Source organism: Ranitomeya variabilis, chromosome 1 (genome assembly GCF_051348905.1).
Source record: "Ranitomeya variabilis isolate aRanVar5 chromosome 1, aRanVar5.hap1, whole genome shotgun sequence".
In the NCBI taxonomy this organism is placed as follows: Eukaryota; Metazoa; Chordata; class Amphibia; order Anura; family Dendrobatidae; genus Ranitomeya; species Ranitomeya variabilis.
The window spans coordinates 1,004,370,152-1,004,393,724 of record NC_135232.1 but is presented as its reverse complement, the minus strand read 5'-3'; the positions used below and the strand labels follow the sequence as shown (position 1 = coordinate 1,004,393,724).

The following is a 23,573-nucleotide window of genomic DNA, read 5'->3' as shown; positions in this document are numbered from 1 at the left end:
AATTATCAAAACTTTCTAATTCTTAGACAGTGCTAAATTAGTTACCGCAGTCTTAATATGTGCCAGTTTATCAAGGTGGCTCACACGGATTTATTCATCCAATTCTAATTTTAATACCGTGTAGTCTAAGTTTACACCACCTATTCGTTCAATTACTTTGTGCCAGAAATGTGAGACAGAATTTTGGCATTTTTGTGCAATGTGTGGCCCCATAGACCATGCTGCTTTATGATAAACCACACCCATTTTCAGTTTGGCCACACCCCCTTGTCAGCCATGTATTTAAATGTGTAAAACAAATAACTGTTGGGTGTTTTTTTTTTTTTTTTCCCGCAAATGACACCAGAATTGGCTTTATAAATATGTCCCAATGTTCACATAATGGAAAGCTAAAAATCTTTCATTGTCTCATCAGTTTCAAGATTCTTTTTGCTGTGATTTTTATTTAAAGTGCCACTATCATCAGAAAATACCCTACTGTTTAAATCAAGTTTCTTTTTTTTTCCCACTATGTTGGCATTTTGTTTTTAACATATCACAATCTGTATAAGAGTATAAAAATAGAAATCTTGTCATTTTCACACTGAACACTGAGGCTTTTTTCTACTCTAATTTCCTGTTTGTTTGTTTTTTAGGAAACAACACATATACATAGCCACGATGGTCAAATCCCCCAAAACTTATATTTTGTATTGAAGTGTCTAATGAGCATGTGCAAAAGTCATTAATTGTGATTGGTGGATCCTGTGTTATCAGCAGTGTGTTACTAGGTATTGTAATCCTGCCTCTGATAATATGGATAAAAGGTATCAGCCTAAAAAAAAAAAGCGGTGGCTAATACAAAATTGCACAATCAGTATTTGTTATTAAAGATTGCCAACATTTTCTGATGATGGCTTCCCTTTAACTGTAGAGGTTGGAGACCGGTATACAAAGAAATACTTCTCATAACTAAGCATATGTAGGAGACTAGTAGCCACCCAACTCTCTTTTCATGAGTGTTTGATACAATGTATTTATTGGGTAGTTGAAATGTTTCTTCAACCTGCTGTAAAACTCAATAATAAATAATTTTCACAAGATTTCACAATACAAGCTGCATACATTAGTAAATACATCTGCTGACTTCATGAAGCTGGTGTATTTACTGTTAAGATACACATTACAAAAGGATGCATAATCTTCACATTAAAATGAGCATACCATGAGCTTAGCTAAAGCGTGAGGCTCATAGTGTTCAGTTTCTGCCAACCCGGTCTGATTGGCAGCTGCAGCTTGTACTGAGCAGTGAGAGATAGCAGCAGCAGGGAAGAGTGACACTGAGTCGCTGTCAGTCAGGCTGAAAGGAAGGAGATACACTAGTAGCAGGGAAGAGGGACACTGAGCAGCTATCAGTCAGGCTGAAAGGAAGTAGATACACTAGCAGCAGGGAAGAGGGACACTGAGGAGCTGTCAGTCAGGCTGAAAGGAAGTAGATACACTAGCAGCAGGGAAGAGGGACACTGAGGAGCTATCAGTCAGGCTGATAGGAAGTAGATATACTAACAGCAAGGAAGAGGGACACTGAGCAGCTATCAGTCAGGATGAAAGGAAGTATATTCACTAGCAGCAGGGGAGAGGGACACTGAGGAGCTATCAGTCAGACTGAAAGGAAGTATATATACTAACAGCAGGGAAGAGGGACACTGAGCAGCTATCAGTCAGGCTGAAAGGAAGTAGATACACTAGCAGCAGGGAAGAGAGACACTGAGGAGCTATAAGTCAGGCTGAAAGGAAGATGATTCACTAGCAGCCGGGAAGAGGGACACTGAGGAGCTGTCAGTCAGGCTGAAAGGAAGGAGATACACTAGCAGCAGGGAAGAGGGACAATGAGGAGCTATCAGTCAGACTGAAAGGAAGTAGATATACTAACAGCAGGGAAGAGGGACACTGAGCAGCTATCAGTCAGGCTGAAAGTAAGTAGATACACTAGCAGCCGGGAAGAGGGACACTGAGGAGCCGTCAGTCAGGCTGAAAGGAAGGAGATACACTAGCAGCAGGGAAGAGGGACACTGAGGAGCTATCAGTCAGGCTGAAAGGAAGGAGATTCGCCAGCAGCAGGGAAGAGGGACACTGAGGAGCTGTCAAACACGCAAGAGATTGAGTATGAGCTTTTAAAAAGGATAATACAGCCATCTGACATGGATTATTACAGTAAGTACAAGAGACTCATCAGGTCTAAGCATTCTATTTAATGATGTATGCGGTTTATAATGTGATATCTGGTGACCGATCTGCTTATAGTTGTAGAATGTTTCAATGGGCTGTGATTATGTTTACATCTTACATAAATGCTTGTATGGATAACATTTTCATTGTTACTAACAGTATATGGTAAACTAGTACTGATGCTATGTATTAAACGAGTGATGGGAACTCTTATAAATCATAAGGCTGCAGTGACATCTTACCAAGAAGGAGAAGGAATGCTTTTATATAGCTACGTGCAAGTCAAACCTTTATGATACTTGATGGGGGTAACGTGCTTGAGGCTTGTAGCCGTTTCTCTTCATTCTAACTTCAAGATGTAACATGGCTTGCAGTAATTATATTTTTAGTGTAGTACTTTTTCCAGTATCGGTATATTTGCATGTTCATCAATTTAAAAAAAGAAAAATCTTTGCTATAGTCATCTTCAATGCTCACGGAACATTCCTGACCTCGGGATCCATAAATACATTTTTTTTGTGAGAAGAGATGTAGTTTTGAATCGCACAGTAATTTTACCCATAGAACGCACTGGAACACATGGAAGAAAATGCTAAGTGCGGAGAAATAGTGAATAGAATAACAATACAATTCTGCCATTTTCCTCAGTATTGTTTTCAAAGTGTCCACTGTACGGTAGAAATAACCTGACAAAACGATTCTGCAAATTACAGAGATTAGGGATACCACACTTGATTCATTTAAGTGGTAGAAAAAAATCAGAAATTTGTAAAAAAAAAAAAAAAAAAAAAAAAGTTTTATATAAAATTGTTTTTAGATCACAATTTTCAGAGATCTGTAACTTTCTTTTGATTTCTCTCTCGATAGAGTTGTTTGTTTTTCTCATGGCCAGCTGAAGGTTTAATTGGTGCCATTGTGAATTCCTGTGCGTGCAGGAAGACCCCAAATGTAATTGTGACAATTGATAATATTTCCCCACTCACCTGCCCCAGTTTCGATTTCTGGGCGCCAATGCTTCTTGCTTGTATCAGCCCTTCTCTACGTTCATTTCTAAACACCTTCACCAGCCCGTTCCATTGCTTGATATACTCTTCCAGCCTTCCCTTTAAATGTTCTACAAGGCAAACAAAAGCAGAGTCATAACAATACCACAGTACCCTAGATCCGAAGCATAATCTCCATCTCTGCAGACAGAACAGTGACGAGCAGAGATGCGGGCGCATGGACGGCTCAGTCAATGCTCGAGTGCCTTTCATCTGTGATGCCGTTTGGGCTGAACACTGAGCACATAATGCATCTGATGGCTTCTTCCTAGCAGCTAGGAGAATTTACATAATCCTCACAGGAAGGCTAATAGCCATCGACAACTGTATTCATTTCACAAGTCATATGTCAACTGTGGTTTGACCACGATAAAGAATGGTTGAATAGTTTCCATTTGCTGGACAGCAAGGGAGAAAATAAACTCGTCCACCAGCCTCAGTCGCACGCTGGTCACAGCTGGTAACCAGTCACTGTGCCCCCTCAGTATCAGCTGCTGAGAGCACCCCCAAACCGCCTGTGAGACCCCTGCCTGCTGCAGTAAGAAGCCAGCAAGCCCCTCGGAGACATCACAGCTCCTGCATGATAAGTAGAAAAAGGCAACTGGTACAAATACACAGCTTACCTACGTACCGCATCCAATTACTTCATTCTATTCTTGAGAAGTTGTTTTTTTTTTTAAACAAAAGTTTGCTCATTTCCATACACACATTTTAAGGTTTTTATTTTATTTTAACAGATACTGTTGAAGTTGTTCACAATCTAAAGCTGACCCTACACATTAAGGGGGACCTGTCATGGTATGGTCACTTTTAGACTGATTTAGTGGATACCTGTAAGGAAGAAATCCGCATCCCGGTTCCTGTTTAATTCACGTTAGACATTCTGTTATAATAACCTCTTTGTGAATCGGGGAGTGACTTTGGGGCACTACCTTGGGTACGGTTTTTCGGCTGCCTCTTTGTAGGAGCCTCCTATTTTCAAGTTCTCGCCAGCACCGCCCTTGCACACATTTGTCTCTAAGCGGTCTTCAGCAAAATGGAGCTGGGGGAGAGGGTGGGGAGGTGGATGCGCAGATTCAGTTCTCGGTTCAATGACAAGCTAAGATCTCAGTCTGTGCATGCGCCAACTCAGACTCCATTTTTCTAAAAACATTTGGCTGTCAAGGGGTTACATACAGGGTTATAAATATCGTTTACAGTAAACACGTTTACAGTGACAGACTGGTACAGAGGGGAGAGAGGACCCTGTCCTTGCGGACTTTCATTCTATGGGATAGTGGGGAAGAGACAGAAGGTCGGAGGTGCAGCAGCTCTGGCGGTAGTCAGGCGGCGGCTCTGGCGATAGCGAGGCGGCAGAATGGTTATTGCAGGCTGTAGGCTTTCTTGAAGAGATGGGTTTTCAGGTTCCGTCTGAAGGATCCGAGGTTGGTGGATAGTTGGACGTGTTGAGGCATGGAATTCCAGAGGATGGGGGATATTCGGGAGAAATCTTGGAGGCGGTTGTGTGAGGAACGAATAAGTGTGGAGGAGAGAAGGAGGTCTTGGGAGGATCGGAGATTACGTGAGGGAAGATATTGGGAGATTAGTTCAGAGATATAGGGAGGGGACAGGTTGTGGATGGCTTTGTAGATCAGTGTTAGCAGTTTGAACTGGATTCGTTGGGGAATTGGGAGCCAGTGGAGGGACTGGAAAAGGGGAGAAGCAGGGGAGTAGCGAGGAGAGAGGTGGATTAGCCGGGCAGCAGAGTTGAGGACAGACTGGAGTGGTGCAAGAGAGTTAGCGGGGAGGCCACAGAGGAGGGTGTTGCAGTAGTCGAGGCGGGAGATGATAAGAGCATGCACAAGAGTCTTAGTAGATTGTGGGGGGAGGAAGGGGCGGATTCTGGCAATATTTTTGAGTTGGAGGCGACAGGAGGTGGCAAGAGTTTGAAGGTGCGGTTTGAAGGACAAGGCAGAGTCGAGAGTTACCCCGAGAAGTGGATTTCAGGTGCGGGAGAGAACGTGATGCCGTTTACCATAATAGATAGATCAGGTAGGGGGGCTACGTGAGATGGGGAAAAGATGATGAGTTCGGTTTTGTCTACATTGAGTTTTAGGAAGCGAGAGGTGAAAAAGGAGGATATGGCTGACAGACACTCCGTCCAGATTCTGGACAGAAGAAAGGCGACATCTGGGCCAGAGAGGTAGATCTGGGTGTCGTCTGCATACAGGTGGTACTGGAAGCCATGGGACTTTATGAGTTGCCCTAGGCCAAGGGTATAGATGGAAAAAAGTAGGGGCCCTAGGACAGAGCCTTGAGGGACTCCAACAGAGAGAGTTTGGGATGAGGAGGTAGTGTGGGAGTGGGAAACACTAAATGTGCGGTCAGAAAGGTATGAGGCAATCCAGGTCAATCTGCGCTTCCATCACCCCGGCGCCATTTTGCTGAAGATTAACGTGCGTTAGCGCAAACTTTAAAACAAAAGGCTCATACAAACACAGAGGGGCCGCAGCAGAGCCATAAACCCATGCCATGTTTCAGCTGATCGTTCAGCTGTCAGCCATCTTGCCCAGCAGGCAGACCGTTCCAGTATTCTCTATGAAAAAGCTGCTACCTGACATTCCTGATGTAGGCTTAAAAGGGTCGTCCAATACTAGGACAACCAGTTCTTAATTATTTTATCGGGGTCGAACATTTAGTTTAAGCTTAGACTTGCCTACCGTGCCAGCGCCGTTCCCACGGTGTTTGCACTTGCTCTTCCAAGGGCTGTGATATGGTGTTGTGTCACGTGATGTCCGGGGCGCAAACAACACTGGGGTCACGGTCTCCACCTTCATACACAAACTTAACATGAAGAGGAAGTCAGAGCTGCAGCTCATCCCGGACATCCTCTTCATGTTCAGTTTGTCCGAAGGCGGAGACAGTGATGCCAACGCTGATTGGGCATCGGGCATCACGTGTCACAACAACTGCATCACAGCCCAAGGACTGCGAGTGCCGACACCGCTGGAATGGAGCCGGCACAGGAGGCGAGTATAGGCTTTAATATTTTATCGGGGCTGAACATTTAGTTTAAGAAGGGGGATTGTCCTTGAAGTGCACAACCCCTTTAAAGGGATTACAAGTCTGAAATCAGACATGATGGATCCTTATTTCCCCAATCATCTGTTGGGGGCCCCATATTTATTAGACTATCGACTGAATATATCAATATTACTGGGTTTGGCCGATTTTAGCCTAATGTGTATGGGGGCCTTTAAGCGGTGTGTTCAGATTTTTGTCTGATGTTGGAGAACAGTTGTGTTCCTCATACACATTCAGTGTCAGCTGTATCAGATTAGCCAAGGTCATATTCACACTGCGCTTCCTCTGTCTGTTGTATGTGGCAGGAAAACAAAGCCATAGGCCTCACATTGACCCAACAGCCTAAAGGAGCATCCCTTTGACCTCTGTTAGGGCACTTCATGTCAGTCTACCTCTTTTTACTGTATAAAATAGTGCAGTCCGCTGTCCTAGCCTATATGAAGGAATTCTGCAAAGAAATATATACTGTGTGGTATTTTTTTTAACTAGTTCAGTATATATATATATACATATACACACACACACACACATACACACATATACATTTTTGGGGGTGGGGGGTGGGTGGCCTTAAAACTTTGCGTGCTGCCATTGTCTCTTGTGTATGACTTGATCTGTGTAAAATAAACATGTCACTTATTTAGTATATTTCATGTGACAAGTATTTATAGGATTTTTTTGTTGTACCACTTTTGCACAAAAACAGCCAATTTAAAGAAAAAGGACACTTTTTTATGCATAGTTAGAACCTTTTTTATGCATTAACTTTTCTTTTCTTAAAAACTAAAAAGACAAATAAAAACAAAACCAACAACAACAAAAATGCCCAAATAATACTGTGCTAATAATTTGTACATGAAAGCATTATTTCCCGTCAGTGTAAACTGGCCTGATTGTGACAGTCCTGGGGGCCTTTACTGGACCACTGTAACATGGTGGACATGAATGCCTTTGTTAGATCTCAGTCTCCAGTAGCCGCTGACTGGCACTGCATAATAGTTGTGGGGCTTCTATTCGGTGACACAGAAAGCTTCTCTCTACTTTATCACCAAGATGCTGTGGTTGCTATTGATTGGAGATATAAAGGACTGACAAAATGGTGGTATCATCGAGGGCGTCTCCTGTGGGCACTGCAGTATTGTACAGCAACATTCACACGGTGAGGCAGCGGCAGAATACTGACACAGAGAGACGCTCCAACATATTAAATAGGTCAGTGGTCTCTAACTGGGTAACACGGGCACCGATACCCCCTGACGTATACCACCGAAGTACACTGTAAACATAACATGAATTGACTCTAATGTGTATGGCCATCTAAAAGACAAAGGTATGACATAAAGTTCATCAAGCTATCTCTTCTAGGTAAGGAACGTCATAAGCACACGTACGCTGAGATGACAGATGGTGATGGGTGCAGACTGGTGGTGGCAGATCTCAAGTCTAGGGTCAGCCTTCTACACGTTGTGTCAGCAGATATCCAGAACTCACCTTTGTTACTGTAATCATCTATCATGACAATCTCAGCCAGGTATTTTCTAGGGGTCCTCTTGATAACGCTGTGAACGGTCCTCATAAGAGTTGACCAGCCTTCATTATGGAAAACTATGATCACACTGGACGTGAGCAGGTTCTCATCATAATTCCAGTACTTGCACCTAGAAATAGAGTATGACCGTTAGTAACAATTACGTCTTCTGATTATAACAAGAGGTAAAATAATAAAATAGGTTTCCTTTATACAGTTACTGATAAACAAACCTAGTACGACTAAAGCTGGTCAGAAGCCAGAGGTGTAGCAGGACCGATGATCGCCATCAGCCCAACTCCACCACAAAGATGTCCCTTCAGCTCACTTCATTGGTGGCAACAGGGGAGAGGGATATGCAGCTACCAGGCAAACCTTGTGTCGCTAATCTATTAACAGGTTAAAAGGAACTTATGAATCAGCTCCTAGCAGCCAGGTAAGTAAGACATGGCAAAATGCTAGTACAAATAATCACCCTGACACCTGTATCTAAATACCTGATCCAAGAGGTCTCCAAAAATACAGCATTTGTAGATTCTGTGCCAATACATAAAACACATCTTTTTAACCCCTTCCTGAGAGGGTGAATATTCCTTTTTTCGTGGTCATTATGATTTCTGTCCCCATTTTCCATGAGCCATCTTTTTTTTTTTTCTATTACCATAGCTGTATAAGGATTTGGATTTTTGCAGGACACATTGTAATTTTGAATGACACAGTTCACTTTAAAACATAATGCACTGAAAAATGAGGAAAAAAAATTCCAAGTGGTATGGTGAAATCAAAACCAAAAAAGGCCCACAGCTATCGTGGCAATCTATTGGCACCTGAAAGGACTCCAACCCAGGAATGCATCACATAAATGTTGCTGTCAGGAGTGGATAGTGGCATTTAAATGGTTAAACAGCACATTAAAGGCAAGCGCCAAGAGTATGCACAGCTGTCACCCATCATGTAGGGAGCAGGGTCAGACCATAAGCCGGCCCCATACTCCCAAACCCGACACACTAGTGCCTCCAATGTCAGGATATTTCTTATCGTACATGAAATGAACATTTAGAATAAGGTTTAAATCAAAAATTCCGGTGAAGAAAATCCCAAACACCTTACAAGTCAGCGATTTGCATCTAGCGCAGGTAAAGATGCAGTCTCCAAGCTTTACATGTAATGGGAGCGTCAACTTAGATCCAAGAAATCAGTCCTCTGTGAATAGGACCTACAAATCTGCTCATCCTGAGCTTACAGGTGCATGAATATAATGCAAGAGCTAGGTGTAACTACTGTTACTGACGTAGATGCAAGGGAAGTGCATCCGTCTTATAAGGGATAACAGATCTATTTAAAAAATGGATGTAGCATGTTTTATGAAATCTGGTTACTGATCCAATGTAATGATTTAAAGGGTTGTAAACACAAGTTATCACCTATAATTGGCTGATCAGTGGATGATCGGCCGCTGGGACTCGCATTGATTGGCATAATTGGGCATTTTTTATCCCTTTTGCAATGGAGCGGCAGTGCACATCCTCGACCGCTGTTCCATTCTTTCCCTATGTGGCTGCGACCCGTTATATACAGGCCCCTCACGGGGAATGAATGGCGTGGCGGTCTTGCATCCAACCTGCTGCTCCATTTTGTAACGAGGATAAAAGTCCCCCTTATGGAATAATTATTCCCCATTCTGCAGATTGGTGCAGGTCCCAATGGTCAGACCACTCCGGAATGGCAAATTATCACTGTCAGTTATCACTTTCAATGAAACTTCTTTAAAAAGCCATTTACATGCCTGTTTTGGGTTTTGTTTATGGTTTGCTTGCTAGGAGACACTTGGGAAACTGCCACCCAATTTCAGATTGTATACGGGCTTTTTTTAAGTGGAATGGGAATTTTTCTCCCCAATACAAAATGGAGCATAATCTCACTGCTACATTTACTCTGTATGGGGCTGGCGGATAAAGCAGGGAGCATCGCTGGGCACAGTCTCATGGGGATTAATTGGAGTTGCGGTCGAGCATATGCACTGATGCTCTATTCTAAGGGCGCAGTATAAATTGGACCGCAATGCTCGGACTGGCCCTGGCTCTCCCAACCCAAGCGCAACAGCTTCATTTAATCAACGCAGCTGTCACACTCTGGTTGGGAGACCCAGTCCGAGCACTGCGGTCCGATCTCTGTCCGATTTATACAGTGATATCACTGCACCCTAAAGGGCATAAAAGTTTTGCTCTGTCATTCGGTGCCGGTCCCAGCGGTCAGACCACCACCAATAAACCAATTGTCACCTATCCACATGAGATAACAGCAGACAATCCCTGAAACCCTAATGCTCCTACTATTTCATTCAGTTCTAGTACCAATGTATAAATACAATATGGCCTCCCTGCTAACACCCTTGCACCTCTCCAGTCCATCTATAACTCTGCTGCCCGACTAATCCATCTCTCTCCTCACTACTCCTCTGCTTCTCCACTCTGCAAATCCCTTTACTGGCATCCATAACCTGTCTCCTCGATATATCTCTGAACTAATCTCCCGATATCTTCCCTCACATAATCTCCGGTCCTCCCAAGACCTCCCCTCCTCCACACTTATTCGCTCCTCACCCAACCGCCTCCAAGACTTCTCCCGAATATCCCCCATCCTCTGGAATTCTTTGCCCCAACATGTCCGACTATCAACCACATTCGGATCCTTCAGACGGAACCTGAAAACCCACCTCTTCAGGAAAGCCTACAGCCTGCACTGACCCCGCTGTATCCTCACCACTACCGAAGCTACCGCCTCACCAACGCCAGAGCTCCTGCAACCCTCAACCTATTGTCTCCTTCCCCACCATCCTGTAGAATGTAAGCCCGCAAGGGCAGGGTCCTTGCCCCTCTGTATCAGGCTGTAATTGTTAGTTTGCTTACTGTAAGTGATATCTGTAACTTGTATGTAACCCATTCTCATATACAGCACCATGGAATCAATGGTGCTATATAAATAAATAATAATAATATGGAAGGTTTGTGTGACCGCGCAGCTAAGGCCAGGGGTATAGGTGGTGAAATGCGCTGGTACTTGTTCTTTGACAGTTCTTGAGCCATAAACAATATATCAAATGACTACAAGACAAAAATAATTTCACTTTACACAGCAAAAAATCTGCAGTCAATGAGTGGCAACAAGAAATGTATCACAGTAAAAGCAAAACTGCATATAAATAAGTCCAGATTTAGAAATCCATTACTGGTAATCTCACAGAGGCCGTTACAACTGAGAACAGTGACTCAAAGCATGCTCGTACATTGCAAAAACACTGACAAAGAGCAGAAAACATCTGCTCCACATTGTACTTGTGAGGAGGGAGGAGGGGCGGAAAGGCCTTGAAGAAAAGAGGGGAGAGAAAAAAAAACAGCGGATAGAGAGAGAGGGAAGACAGACAGTAACAAATGTGTGATTCTTATAGAAGCCATAAAAGACGCCCATTGAAAATGATCCTGGAAGCATCGGAAAGCGATCTGCTCGTCCGTTTCTATCTCAATGATTCTTGTTAGCTTTTAGTAGCCATAATGCAAACGAGGAGAACATCCCATCAAACTACATGTACTCCAGTGCCACAGATCCTGAAGGGACAAGCCCTTACAAAATGCAAATTAAACAGCAGAAAAATGTTCCGAATTTCCCAGCAGAAGCTAACTGTATTTGTAATGCGCATGACAGATCTCAGCACGGTCGCCGCTTCTTTCTGGGATTTCTATGTCATTTAAAATTCAGCGGAGATGGAGGCAGCAGATGACTCGAGAGTCAAAGAAAGCGACATCAAAATAAAGCTCAAGAAAATATTTCTGTCTCATACAGCAGAAATCTGTACGGTACAGTGAGACGCACAACGATGAGGAGACGGCAGCACTATTAATCTGGTCTGTGACATCTCCTAAGGCCTCACTCAGACATCTGTTTATTTCCATTATATTTCAACAGTGTTTGGTCAGGGTTTCCATTTTATTTTACCATCAGTGACTTAATTTGTAAAAATAAATTAATAAATAAAATAAATTACTTTTGTCATACATCACAATGTTAGAAACAGACAGCTCATGGGAGACACCATGATCAAAAATGGTCAGCAAAAACAAAAAACATGGACAAGTGAATAGCACCATGGATTTCAACGGTCACATTTACGGAGAGAACATGTGAAAAAATGGACGTCTGAGCGAGGCCTCCGGTTGTGCTTAAAAAGTTACAAGATCCAATGGACATTTCTGTGAAATCACATGAAAAAAGAGAAAAGACAAGGCGCCCCCAATGTGTCACACTGTTTAAAAAACACACATACAGTCCTTTGTAGGGAATGTGCTCACCTATTGGTGTTGTGAAACTGGGTCACAACTCCCAAGAAGGCATAATCGTAGCAGCAGGTCTCCACAAGAATCCAAAGGGATGCTGGAGGTAATAGTCTTAGGCGAACTGAAGACTGCGCACACGAGGTAGATTTAAGGTGGTTTATTGAAGCCTACGCGTTTCAAGAGCTATCTATCATATCTATCTATCATATATAGATATGCCCTGAAGAAGAGAGCAAGATAGCTCTTGAAACGCGTAGGCTTCAATAAACCACCTTAAATCTACCTCGTGTGCGCGGTCTTCAGTTCGCCTAAGTGAAATCACATGGGCATTTTTAAATGCAAGTTCCATTATGGTGGCATAGGAGTCCCAAGATAATTTTTGAGATTGAAACTAGGAGACATAAGTCCAGAAAGTTCAACCTATAGCTTAACAAGTTGTTCCAAAGGAAGGTAAAACCCCATTAGGCAGACACTAATTACCATATATTAGGGGAAAAATTCCTTCCTGCCTCTACATTCAGCAATCAGACCAGTTCCCTGGATCAACGCCCCATCACAGAATCTACTGCCCATAGCCTGTAATATTATATTTCTCAAGAAAGGAAGCGGTATCCAGGCCCTCCTTGTACTATTGTAGTGAACCAACCATTACAGCACCATGTGGCAGACAGTTCCATAGTCTCACTGCTCTTTCAGTAAAGAATCACAATCTTCTAGACATAGATCTCTGTACTGACCCCCTCATATTTGTACATTGTAGTTAGATCACCTCTGTAAATGACCCCACATTTGATAACCTGTCTGGGTATTGCACATCACCCATCCCCTCAATAACCGTAGTCAATCTTCCTGTTGTAAATGGTGAATATTTTGATTATTTACCAATATCATTAACGATAAATATTATTTAAGATTATAATAAGCATTCTGATCAGTTAGAAGCTAAAGAATCTGTGCAAAGCATCTCATGTCAACTAAACCACAGATCCATCTGTAAAATTTGCCTCAGTTTTTTTTGGCAAAAACCTGTACGAGATGCCTAGACGCTGCTCAGGTGGTCGCTACTGGTCCTCATTGCAGAGATCCAACTCGGCATAGAGCATTTTTTTGAAGCAATGCTACATGAGGGGAAAAAGTGTAACATGCACATATATTAGCATGCCAATTAGTGGTCCATCTGTGGAGGGAACCATTTCCATTTTTTGGTCCTCATCAGTGTATACAGAGAAAACCCTGAAACAGCGCCGTCTATGAAGGGGTCTCTGCTATGGCTGATATCAGCTTCTATCCATATATTTTTCCCATGGAGCACTGCCATGAAAATAAGCCTCCATACGGAGTAGGTTCTCCTCAGTGAGGGCCAGTGTCCGTCCTAATCTCAATTATTGAGGAGCGACAACAAACTTTACATTGGCAATATTTCATGGGGAAATATGAGGGGAAACAGCCAATACTGTTACTACTACAGGGCCAACGGTGCTTGTGTCAGCAAGGGAACAGATTGAGAAAGGAAAGCACAAGGTACGAATTCTACATGTGCAGCTTCAAAAACTAAGTACTAGAGACTGAGCACCTGCGAACCCTGAAAGAGAGGACTCCAAAAGAAGGCCACAAGGGTAAGGCCAGACATGGCACTCTACTGCTATGGCTGCACGGTTTTGTGGGTGAAAAAGAATTGTCCCTGCAAAATCAAGTAACTGTTTGATAGGCAATCTGAAAAAGACAGTGGTAAAAAAAACTGCGGTCCTGGGCCATGAGCGCCATATCTGGCCTTAGGGCTTGTTCTGATGAGCGTGTTACATGGATATGTGCCGTCTGAATAACCGTCCTACAGCACGCTGATCAAAGTTGATCTAATTGGGTTGTTCAGATGAGTATTGTCACACAAACCGAGTGTCCATGTGAAAACAAACTGCAGCATGCACTATTCTCTTCTGAGTATTGGATGAGAGTCGTCTATACAGATCATCTGTCCAGTATGAGATATTTACAGACACATTGTGATTAATAACCTAAGGAGCTGTATTTGATTAAGTTCATTTTAGAATATTGATTTATGAAAACGGAAATGACACAGACATAGAAGATGGACACAAGGATAACAATATGGATGAAAAGCATAAAATATATCTGGATACAACTCGGATGACTTTTCATTTGCTCGTCTGACTCCGGTCTTTGTATTGACGGGGATGATCACAGGAGTAGAACATAAAGATAGGAAGGGAAATACAGCTCAGACAGGGTCATAGAAGATAGTGACCAAACTCAGAACCACAAGGAGAACGCTACAGCAGATTGTTCTCCACAAGGATGAAGCAGCCGGAACCTCATTAGCATCTCGGCTGGGCTCTTCGTGTGTCCATCATATACTTTTCACGACAAAATCAACAATAGATGTAATGTGTAAACTATGCAAGTTCTGTCCTGGTGATGCTTCTACCCAATATCTCAGTGCTGCCGGGGGGAACCGCTGTGCCACTGTCTGCAGTAGATGCCCACTGGTATACTAGTACCGTCTGATGGCAGCATGGATATACAGTACTTTAGTTTCTGGTACACAGCTCCTAGTGGACCCCATAACAGCAGGAATGTTAGCGCTACAGGCTCAAAAGAAATCCAGCCCGATAAACCCGAGGGCAGAGAAAATCATCTCTGGGACCGGATGGCTTTTTCCTAGTCACGCAAGTCATTCACCTGAAGGGTCTGTGCACACGTTGCAGTTTTGTCACTTTTTTTTTCTCCACAGATCTGTTACAAAACCTGAAGGATTTCCTAGCTCCTGCAAAGTGAATGCGAATCCTTAAGTCTCATGCATACGTTGCTTATTTTTCCTTGCAGATCTAAGGCTGTGTGCACACGATGCGGATTTGCTGTGGATCCGCAGCTGATTTTTCCACGCAGAAACGCTGCAGATCCGCACTGTGATTTACAGTACAATGTAAAATCAATGTAAAAAAAAAAAAAAGCTGTGCAGATGGTGCGGAAAAATCAGTGCGGAATTGCTGCGGATTTAAAAGTGCATGTCACTTCTTTTGTGAGGATCTGCAGCGTTTCTGCTCCCCTCCATGGTAGAAATCCGCGGCAAGTACGCAGCTGCGGATTTTGCCAGGAGATGCGGATTTTGTGCAGAAAATTCTGCACCACATTTCCTACTTGTGCACATAGCCTAAATCTGCAGCATGTTAATTCTTTCAGCGTTTTTGCTGTAGATTTCACCAATACTAATGTGCGGGGAAAAATCTGCACCAAAAATTCAAGTAGATATCGTGTCAAGAATGCGGCAAAAAAAGTGCCTATTTTACGGAGAGTTTTTCATGCAAAGAGATGCAGACATTTCTGCTGAAATACTTAGTGTGCACATACTCTAAAGTTCAGCGTTTCCAGAGCGGCGTGCCCAGCAGGGACCACTCACATTAGGTAATCAGTATCCTTTTCTTATTTCTTAAAATGTTGAAGATCTACTGAAAAAGTACTGTACAATGTGTGGAGGTGTAGGGCCAGTATTACTTTGTGTAAGATGTTATAAAGCAGTCGGCCATAACCTACAACTTACATGACAACCCACAAAGAGGGCTCATTCATATTCCGCTGATCCAATCAGCATGTTTTTCGTTAGGCTACTTTCACACTAGCGTCGGGCACTGCACGTCGCAATGCATCATTGTGGAGAAAAAACGCATCCTGCAAAGTTGCCTTCAGGATGCGTTTTTCCCCCATAGACTTTTATTAGCGACGCATTGCGACGCAGTGCCACACGTCGCAACCGTCGTGCGACGGTTGCGTCGTGTTTTGGCGCACCGCCGCCACAAAGTTACATGTAACTTTTTTTGTGCGTCGAGACCGCCATTTTCGACCGCGCATGTGCGGCCAAAACTCCGCCCCCTCCTCCCCGGACCCTGCAATGGGGCAGCGGAAGCGTTGTTAAGACTGCTTCTGCTGCCCACGTCGGGCATATTTTTCACAGTATGCGTCGGGCCGACGCAGCGCGACAGCCCCGTACCGACGCTAGTGTGAAAGCAGCCTTACATTGTTATTGCTGCAGTGTTATGTTGCAGCATAAGTCATGATCCTCGATATAAGGAATACCCAGAATTGCTCATTCCACAGTTGAGAAGAATAAAAGTCAACTATTCAGAAGGTAATCTCTCCTACTGTTCAGAAGGTAATCTCTCCTACTATTCAGAAGGTAATCTCTCCTACTGTTCAGAAGGTAATCTCTCCTACTGTTCAGAAGGTAATCTCTCCTACTGTTCAGAAGGTAATCTCTCCTTTGACTGTTCAGGTATAATGTGGCCGCCATTCAGGTGGTCCATGTACTGCCCTTACAGAACGTCTGGCTGACAGCCGGCGACAGGGTCCCTGACATGTATCCTAACGCAGGCTATTATTTTATCTTGGCCAGTAAAAGAATGAAGACCTGATGGATCCATAGAAGTCATTGGGATCTTTTAGAATCTAGTATATACCTGACCAGACAGATTCATCAAAGAGCCTCTAAAAAATAGACTTTTGCTTTAATCTCCTCCCAGAATGTTCTATTGTATAGTAACCTACAGTTCAGAAATGCCTGGAGCAGCGTCAGAGATCGGCACTTGTCTGGGTACACGTGCTCACGAGTCTGGTTAAAGGTCATTTTTTATTTCTTAGTGAAGCATTGCTGAACAGTCCTGGAAATGGACGGACTTGAAAAAGTATTTTGAAGGTGGCAAAAAATTTTAAAATGTGAAATATTAATCAGGCGTGAATACAAAAAGACTTCTATACTAGTTGTGTGCTTCAGACACCAAGGCAAGCAGTGAAGATCCCACCATGTGTCACAGCACAGGAAGCAAGGTACTGTACATACTGCTGCATGTTGCCATCTAGTGGCAGTCCGTGTAACTACACCACCACAACATGGATTAAAAAATGATGGGCAAAAGGCGCAGGACACGTTCTGATATTCAACAGAATTAACTCCCACGTTTCTTTACCTTACATGATATGATATATAGAATCTAAAATGTAACAAATCTAAAGAAAGCTGGCATGTATGGTGTATTTAAGATGATGTTTGGTACAGGTGCAGAATAGGATGCATTGATATTAATGAGCAGATTTGTCAATGGTTTGATATCAGAATGTGAAAATAACATTCCTAGAGGCAAGACTTGTTTGAAGGTGGCATACGCTTTTGAAATGTTAAATAGTCTTTGATCTTCGGATGTTTTTGGTGCTCCGAGACACGAGCTTTCAATGCCAGACCTGTGGATTGTTGATTTTATTAAGTGTATGCGCCTGAAGGCAGAATGCACTGCTGTGTGTGGTTACTGGGAAAACTTTGTGTAGGCCATTACTAATGGTAAGACGATATGTGACGGCTGGTGGGCCGTTATATCCATAGAATGGTAAAGTGGGAAGGGACCTCCAGGGTCATCATAGAATGGTAGAGAGAGAAGGGACCTCCCGGGTCACTATAGAATCATAGAATGGTAGAGTGGAAAGGGACCTACATGGTCACCATAGAATGGTAGAGTGGAAAGGGACCTACATGGTCACCACAGAATGGTAGAGTGGGAAGGGACCTCCAGGGTCATCATAGAATGGTAGAGAGGGAAGGGACCTTAAGGGTCACTATAGAATCATAGAATGGTAGAGTGGAAAGGGAACTACATGGTCACCATAGAATTGTAGAGTGGAAAGGGACCTACATGGTCACCATAGAATTGTAGAGTGGAAAGGGACCTATATGGTCACCATAGAATGGTAGAGTGGAAAGGGACCTAAATGGTCACCACAGAATGGTAGAGTTGGAAGGGACCTCCAGGGTCACCATAGAATGGTAGCTCCAGGGTCACCATAGAATGGTAGAGTGGGAAGAGACCTCCAGGGTCACCAGAATCACAGAATGATAGAGTGGGAAGGGAACCCCAGGGTCACCATAGAATGGTAGAGTGGGAAGGGACCTCCAAGGTCATCATAGAATGGTAGAGTGGGAAGGGACCTCCAGGGTCACCATAGAATGGTAGCGTGGGAAGGGAACTCCAGGGTCACCACAGAATGGTAGAGTGGGAAGGGACCTCCAGGGTCACCATAGAATGGTAGAGTGGGAAGGGACCTCCAGTGTCACCACAGAATGGTAGAGTGGGAAGGCACCTCCAGGGTCATGGTGTCCAACCCCCTTCTCAATGTAGGATTCACTAAACCATCTCAGACAGATATCTGTCCAGCCTCTGTCTGGGGTGCTTTCACACTGTGTTTAGAGACCCATTCAGTGGCCCTGCCGGGACTTACGTCTGAACCACCCGCAAGACAGGATTCGGATGTATGAGCCTGTGGGCCCATAGAATGGTGCCAACAGTGAACGTGCGCTCTGCCGTGCATCATTTTGGGGAGTATACGTCTACTGGAGGTGGACACTCAGACATTGTGTACATCCAATCCCTGAATAAAGGAACATTTATGGTGAGGTGTGTGGAGGCACACGTCACTAATGAGATGCGCCCACGTCATTAAGTGGTGTGATCCTCTTAAAGAATGTGGTGCCTCTTATCCTTAAACACCTTTCATTCAGACTGATGTAGAAAATGCCAGTATTAGTGAATCGAGGCCATAGTAGTTCCGGCTTTTCAAACTACATTTTCTCAGACTGCTCCAATACACAAATAGCTGCATTAGCGCATCAATGTCTGATTCCTGCCACCTTTGGTTCAGGTAGCTCTAATCTGCTGCAGGTTCCCTGTATTGCTACTTATCTACAGATGCCAAGCTGCAGCAGGATATGAAATATTTTTTCTATGAAGTGTTATTTCAGCTTTGTGTAGTGGTAGAAGCGTACATATGTGCCACTTTGGGTGCAAACTGAAGCTAACATGGTCAGTCTGGTAGATTTTCTCTCAAGAATCATTGAGCATTAATCTGAGCAATTGAATGAAGAAAAAACTAGGTCACATAATCATTGCAGATTCATGTCCTGAGCGTGATAGGAGCACAAGAGAAGAGTCTGCCAGGATTACTGCTCCAATGCCACATCCTGTAGGTGCACACGCTCAGTGTTTGCAGTGGACACCGGAGCGCTGCGGAAAATACACATTTTTGATGCTTATCATTTTTTTATTCATTTGAATGACTGAAAATGTTGCAAAAATGCTGACAAAAATGATGTTATAAAAACTGCATCAAATCTGCAAGGAAAAAATAAGCAACATGTGCATGAGATTTCAGATATCACAATTACTTTGCTGGTACTGTCAAACCCTGCGTTTTTTTTCCAGCATCACAAAAGGAATGTGTGAACAAGCCCTAACATAGTATTGTGTAACCAAAGGAAATGTATCACTAAATTTGTGCAAAGCATGGATTATACCAGTGGTGGCGCACCTGGGGCACGCAGAGCCCTCTCTGTGGGTACACACGCTGGCCCGCCGCAGCACACTCAGCTCCTTCCCACAGTCAAATGTATTTAGACGCAAACACTTCTGAACAGTGCTGGGCCGGGAATGGGGCAGAGGAGCTTCTGTCAGCGTCGGGTCCGAAGTGCAGCACTGATGATGTCAGCACGCTACTGACTTAATCACACTGCTGCCTGCGCCGGGGCCGCAGAGACAGCGTGGGCACTGGTAAGAGCTCCAGGGGTGCCGAACAAGAAATGTATCATTGGGAAAAGGGACACAGTTTTAACAGAGGCAGTGAGTGGGGATGGGGGGGCTGCCTTATTCAGAGGGACAATGCGGATGTGTGTGTATATATTTTGCAAAGGGGCAGTGTATATATATTTTGGAGAGGGGCAGTGTGTGTATAAATATTTTGCAGAGGGACAGTGTGTGTATATATATTTTGCAGAGAGACAGTGTGTGTATATATATTTTGCAGAGGGACAGTGTGTGTATAAATATTTTGCAGAGGGACAGTGTGTGTATATATTTTGCAGAGGGACAGTGTGTGTATAAATATTTTGCAGAGGGGCAGTGTGTGTATAAATATTTTGCAGAGGGACAGTGTGTGTATATATATTTTGGAGAGGGACAGTGCGTGTATAAATATTTTGCAGAGGGACAGTGTGTGTATATATTTTGCAGAGGGACAGTGTGTGTATAAATATTTTGCAGAGGGACAGTGTGTGTGTATATATTTTGCAGAGAGACAGTGTGTGTATATACACTCACCGGCCACTTTATTAGGTACACCATGCTAGTAACGGGTTGGACCCCCTTTTGCCTTCAGAACTGCCTCAATTCTTCGTGGCATAGATTCAACAAGGTGCTGGAAGCATTCCTCAGAGATTTTGGTCCATATTGACATGATGGCATCACACAGTTGCCGCAGATTTGTCGGCTGCACATCCCAAAGATGCTCCATACAAGGCAGGATGGATCCATGCTTTCATGTTGTTTACGCCAAATTCTGACCCTACCATCCGAATGTCGCAGCAGAAATCGAGACTCATCAGACCAAGCAACGTTTTTCCAATCTTCTACTGTCCAATTTCGATGAGCTTGTGCAAATTGTAGCCTCAGTTTCCTGTTCTTAGCTGAAAGGAGTGGTACCCGGTGTGGTCTTCTGCTGCTGTAGCCCATCTGCCTCAAAGTTCGACGCACTGTGCGTTCAGAGATGCTCTTAGGCCTACCTTGGTTGTAACGGGTGGCGATTTGAGTCACTGTTGCCTTTCTATCAGCTCGAACCAGTCTGCCCATTCTCCTCTGACCTCTGGCATCAACAAGGCATTTCCGCCCACAGAACTGCCGCTCACTGGATTTTTTTTCTTTTTCGGGCCATTCTCTGTAAACCCTAGAGATGGTTGTGCGTGAAAATCCCAGTAGATCAGCAGTTTCTGAAATACTCAGACCAGCCCTTCTGGCACCAACAACCATGCCACGTTCAAAGGCACTCAAATCACCTTTCTTCCCCATACTGATGCTCGGTTTGAACTGCAGGAGATTGTCTTGACCATGTCTACATGCCTAAATGCACTGAGTTGCCGCCATGTGATTGGCTGATTAGAAATTAAGTGTTAACAAGAAGTTGGACAGGTGTACCTAATAAAGTGGCCAGTGAGTGTATATTTTGGAGAGGGACAGTGTGTGTATATATATTTTGCAGAGGGGCAGTGTGTGTATATATTTTGCAGAGGGACAGTGTGTGTATATATTTTGCAGAGGGGCAGTGTGTGTATAAATATTTTGCAGAGGGACAGTGTGAGTATATATATTTTGCAGAGGGGTAGCGTGTGTATATATATTTTGCAGAGGGACAGTGTGTGTATATATATTTTGCAGAGGGACAGCGTGTATGTGTGTATATATATTTTGCAGAGGGGCAGCGTGTGTATATATTTTGGAGAGGGGCAGAGTGTGTATATATATATTTTGCAGAGGGACAGTGTGAGTATATATATTTTGCAGAGGGGTAGCGTGTGTATATATATTCTGCAGAGGGACAGTGTGAGTATATATATTTTGCAGAGGGGTAGCGTGTGTATATATATTTTGCAGAGGGACAGTGTGTGTATATATATTTTGCAGAGGGACAGTGTGTGTATATATATTTTGCAGAGGGACAGCGTGTATGTGTGTATATATATTTTGCAGAGGGGCAGCGTGTGTATATATTTTGGAGAGGGGCAGAGTGTGTATATATATATTTTGCAGAGGGACAGTGTGAGTATATATATTTTGCAGAGGGGTAGCGTGTGTATATATATTTTGCAGAGGGACAGCGTGTATGTGTGTATATATATTTTGCAGAGGGGCAGCGTGTGTATATATTTTGGAGAGGGGCAGAGTGTGTATATATATATTTTGCAGAGGGACAGTGTGAGTATATATATTTTGCAGAGGGACAGTGTGTGTATATATATTCTGCAGAGGGACAGTGTGTGTGTATATATTTTGCAGAGGGGCAGTGTGTGTGTTGTGACAAAGTCACTGGAACACAGATACCCTGTCCAGAGTCCCCTGCTTAGCAAGTGAAGGTGCCAAAACCCCAGTTTTGAGCAGAGGGGGGGGGGGGGGGGGGAGGGGGGGAGAATATGTGACAAGGTCACTGGTGATGTAACAGAGAGGAGATATGTGTGTCTGCGCTTAATGGTGCCAGTGATATGAGACCAGAGTATTTTCCTCCAGCACGATATTTGTTGTGAGGTTTAAGTTAAAGTTTCATAATGGGCTGGTTTCATGTGGACCTTCATAGAGCAGGAGGGAGGAGGTCCACTTTATCTCCACCTGCAGTGTTGCCAGGACCCGTGTGATGTCATGATCATGTGGCCAGTCACATGATGGAAAGAGTCACATGGTCTGGGGTCAGCTACACTGGAGTGAGGTTCTCCAGTGGTTTGGTGTCCTGAAGAGTCTGAACCTGTATTGCTCCAGAGCGGGGCGCCACCCACATACGTAGGGACTGTGTTGCAGTGTTTTTGTTTTTTTTTCTGTCTTAGCCGGTAAGGCTGCATTTATTTTCATTTCTTGTTGATTTATGCCGCAATACAATAAACCAACTGAAGATTTAAAGAGAGGGTGTTCCTATTTTCTACCTCTGTATACCGCCATCTGAGTTGGACTACCACAGTGTGTCTGTGTATATACAGGTGCTTCTCACAAAATTAGAATATCATCAAAAAGTTACTCGAGTATAAGCCGACCCGAGTATAAGCCGAGACTCCTAATCCTAATTTTGCCACAAAAAAATGGGAAAACTTAATGACTTGAGTATAAGCCTAGGGTGGAAAATGCAGCAGCTAGCGGTAAATGTCAAAAATAAAAATAAATACCAATAAAAGTAAAATTAATTGAGACATCAGTAGGTTAAGTGTTTTTGAATATCCATATTGAATCAGGAGCCCCATATAATGCTCCATACAGTTCATGATGGGCCCCATATAATGCTCCATACAGTTTGATGGGCCCCATAAGATGCTCCATATTAAAATATGCCCCATATAATGCTGCACAAATGTTGATTATGACCCCATAAGATGCTCCAGACACATTTGCCCCATATAATGCTGCACAAATGCTGATTATGGCCCCATAAGATGCTCCATAGAGATATTTGACCCCCATATAATGCTACACATGGCCCCATAAGATGCTTCATAGAAATATTTGCCCTATATAATGCTGGACATGGCCCCATAAGATGCTCCATAGAAATATTTGCCCCATATAACGCCGCACATGGCCCCATAAGATGCTCCATTGAGATATTTGCCCCATATGCTGTTGCTGCGATTAAAAAAAAAAAATAAAAATCACATACTCGCCTCTCAGGCCTCCGGCACTAGCTATATTCACCTGTCTTACGTTCCACCGCCGAGCGCCGCTGTGTCTTCCCCGTCCTCTGCACTGACTGTTCAGGCAGAGGGCGGCGCGCACACTAATCTCGTCATCGTGCCCTCTGACCTGAGTGTCACTGCAGAGGACG

The 23,573-nt window shown here is 43.7% G+C and overlaps 1 protein-coding gene across 2 annotated transcripts in view; it reads right to left on the bottom strand.

The window, feature by feature from the left end:
- The window catches only part of GALNT7 (polypeptide N-acetylgalactosaminyltransferase 7), a 205,901-nt gene that overhangs the window by 48,242 nt on the left and 134,086 nt on the right, over window positions 1–23,573 (bottom strand). For both annotated transcript variants that reach the window (XM_077279506.1, XM_077279505.1), the window contains exons 3-4: window positions 7,806–7,972; window positions 3,192–3,322 (exon numbers count right to left, since the gene is read on the bottom strand). In XM_077279506.1, the coding sequence (XP_077135621.1) occupies window positions 3,192–3,322; window positions 7,806–7,972 (298 nt within the window). The remainder of the gene's footprint in view (window positions 1–3,191; window positions 3,323–7,805; window positions 7,973–23,573) is intronic.